Source organism: Notothenia coriiceps, unplaced genomic scaffold (genome assembly GCF_000735185.1).
Source record: "Notothenia coriiceps isolate Sejong01 unplaced genomic scaffold, NC01 NC01_scaffold00015880, whole genome shotgun sequence".
NCBI classification, from domain to species: Eukaryota; Metazoa; Chordata; class Actinopteri; order Perciformes; family Nototheniidae; genus Notothenia; species Notothenia coriiceps.
In genome coordinates, this window is record NW_011348581.1 from 1 (window position 1) to 3488 (window position 3488).

Here is a 3488-nt window from a genome sequence, read left to right on the forward strand (position 1 = left end):
CAGTGTCACAATGGTTTTCCAATTACATTAAACCCTAAGTTATAAAGTTATGAGTTTAACCCTTAATACAGTTACACCTACTCAATAAAGCTCTTAGTATTCTACAAATGTTTAAATCAAAGTTTAACCCTAGCAGTCAGTTAGTTCAGTTTTAAGGTTTCAGTCAAATTACTTACCCAAGTTTCTGCCTGACAGATACTGTAGCGGTTTTGAGATTTAAAATCACAATTTCAGTCAGATCAACTACAGAGCATTTATACAGAGTACACACACTGAAACAGAGAAGTCTAAAAACAGAATGTTACTCACACCTTTCTAGAAGTCACCAGTTGTTATTCTGTCAAAATCGAGTTTCGCACTCACACTCGCACACACACTCACGCTCACACTCACACTCACACACACACTCACTCACTCACTCACTCACTCACTCACTCACTCACTCACTCACATCACCTGAGATGCTTGAGTGTTTGAATGTGTGTTTGTGTTTCAGATCTTAGAGGAAACCTACAAGCTGGAGTTCCTGTACAGCGGTCTGGAGAGCAGGCAGGTGGCCACCATCCATCATGTCCGCCTGCAGGCCAAAGCTCTGCAGCTCATCCTCACTGCTCGCTCCAGGCAGGGGTCAGTACACACACACACGCACACGCACACGCACACACACTCATCACATCAATGTAATACTTAATGTGGACCACATGCATATTCATATCAATCTTATTTGATCATTTCTCTTCAGGTTGGATCCTCTCATCAGCAGTTGTGAGAAGTTTCTGCAGGACATTGAGTCATTTCAGAGGTAAGATCTTCATATATCTGGGTTTGTCTTTCAAACTCTTAACTAGGACATTTGAGATTTGAATTTAAACAGTCCCGGTATTATCTTATATCCCAGTAAATATACACAGTAAAATAGGAAAGAAAAGCCAAAGATCCAATAAAACACGTCAAGTTATAGCACAACTAAAGTGCAAGATAGGAATGAACATTTTCAAATATCACACAGACAGAAGCGTTCATTCAAAAGAAGTAATGAGTTGGAGAAGGAGATGTCGGTGAGTTTGTGTGAATGACCTGAAAACGAGTCTCTTGAAAGGACAGCTCCCTCTTCTGTCTTCACTTTCGGTCCTTTGCCTTACTTTTGTGTCTGAGAAATGTGATTTCTTCCTCAGTCCTCTCTTTCAATCTGCCTCTCGAGGAATGATCTGACATATTAGTTGAAACCTGAATGGGCTAAGATAACTGTCTTACTTAAGAGAGAAACTACAATATTAATTAGTTGAATTTACTGAAAATAGATTTGGACTAGATGGGCTTCTCTACTACCGCTTTATGTTTTATAAAGAGTTGAACTTGTTTTGTGGAAGAATTCACTACTCCTGACTGGATTTCACCGGCCAATATAGATTTGAATATGATCCTCCTTTGTCTCTTACTGTTTCTCCTATGTTCTGTGTTGATCAGGCTGTTTCTGGCAGAGCTGCCCTACCTGCAGGACAGTTTTGTGGATCAGCTGTTGGAGCTGCTGCCCCGGCTGTCGTCCTGTAAGCCGGTGGAGCTGGTGAGGATCCTGCAGAGCACCCTGAGGCAGAGCGGCCTGCTGCAGCTCCCCCTGCCGGAGCAGGTACACTGAGCAGTCTGTCATGAAGTTTGATAAGCAAATAGCTTTTTCCTATTAATGAAATCCCCCCCCCCGCTGGCCGACAGATCCACCGGGCGACAGCCACCATCATTGAGCCAACGGGAGAGTCTGACAACCCGCTGAAGTTCACCACCGGCCTGGTGGTGGCCCTGGACATCGATGCAACTCTGGAGCACGTCCAGGACCCCCAGAACACAGTGAAAGTGCAGGTCAGTTCATAGTTCTCACTTGAGCTTGTGGGCTTTTGTCATCTTCAAAGATCTGGTCTTCAGTGATCTTAACGAGCACTTTCTGGTACCTGCACCTTGAAATGTACAATATATTTAACCTTTCTCATATATCTGTATATATGAACATTCACCTGATCAGAGTTGAACACATTTCAATGTTGTTGTTACTCTTCGTACTGTTAATACATGTTTATCCCTCTATTTATCTTTATTTTATTCTTAATATCCCTGTGTGTATTCTCATGTGTACTCTGTGTTTCTCTTTATTCTGTTGCTGCTATAACACCTGCATTTCCTTTGGGGATCAATAAAGCTCCATCTTATCTTGCCTTTTATAGACTGTAACAAGCTGTTAGATATTGGAGGTGTCTAAGAAGTATTTAGCGATCAGGGAAAATGGCAGTGGGTCATTGCTTCTGAGTTTGTAACAGTGATTTAGAACCAATGGTGTACAGCTCTGTTGGTTAAAGGATCTGACATTTAGAGCCGCCTGGGATTGGTGGTTCCTGGTCACATGACAGACGTATAACTGCTGGTTGGATGAACTGCTTGTGTCTGCAGGTTCTGTATCCAGACGGCCAGAGTCATGTGATCCATCCTAAACCTGGAGACTTCAGGAAGCCGGGCCCCGACAGACACAGACTGATCACTCAGGTGTACCTGTCCCACAGCGCCTGGACAGGTCAGACACACAGCTCAGCCTCTGTTCACCTGGCATTTAAAGAGTTTCTTACCTTCAATAGGTGTGTTAACATTAAGACTGCCTCATGAATCAGGCATATGTCTGCATCAAAGCACAGCCATTGATCCTACTCAAATGTTGCTTATAAATGTGCTGTCCTAAATGTTGTGTGAAGCCTCTGACTGCTGGATACTCTCTCCGCGCATTAGCAGAAATCAGAGGTGGAACATGTCTCTAATATTGCATCTAAGTAAAAAATAAGTAAAAGTCCTATAAAATGTTACTCAAGTGGAGTAAAAGTAGCAAAAAATGTAGATCTCAAAAGTGTACTTAAATACAGTACTTGAGTAAATGTACTTAGTTACTTTCCACCCTGGCAGCAATGCTACTTTCACCTAGCTAAAAGCAAAACATATAAAGTAACTTTTGTTGAAAACAGTGATTCTCAAGAGTATAATGTTTGAAATTGCTATTCTTCATCAGCGTGTTCAGTGTGACGTCATCTTGTCCTCCTCTCCCTCAGAGCCGTCTCAGATCGAGGTGCGCCTCCTGCTGGCCTACAGCTCCTCCTCCACCTCTCTCTCCTCCTCCAGCTCCCTCTCCTCCTCTCCGGCCTCCAGGCTGGGATGGAGCGACAGCATCGACGGCTTCCCCCCCCCAGAGCTCGCCGTAGAGGGAACCATTCCGTTCAGCAAGCCTGTCAAAGTCCTCATCATGCCCAAACCAGCCCGGCGCTGACACGAGTAAACTGAGAACACACAGAACACACACAGAACACACACAGAACACACACACAGAACACACACACACACACACACACACACACACACACACACACACACACACACACACACACACACACACACACACACACACACACACACACACAGAACACACACACACACACACACACACAGAGAGAACACACACA

The 3488-nt window shown here is 44.0% G+C and overlaps 1 protein-coding gene across 1 annotated transcript; it reads left to right on the top strand.

Moving 5' to 3' along the window:
- Nucleotides 1-470: 470 nt before the first annotated feature.
- LOC104949291 (integrator complex subunit 4-like) lies at nucleotides 471-3385 on the top strand (the record flags this gene model as incomplete). Its single annotated transcript, XM_010775628.1, has 6 exons — nucleotides 471-627; nucleotides 743-802; nucleotides 1468-1627; nucleotides 1711-1854; nucleotides 2437-2557; nucleotides 3081-3385. Coding segments are annotated over 6 exons (857 nt in total), but the record flags the coding sequence as incomplete, so codon positions are not given.
- Nucleotides 3386-3488: the final 103 nt, after the last annotated feature.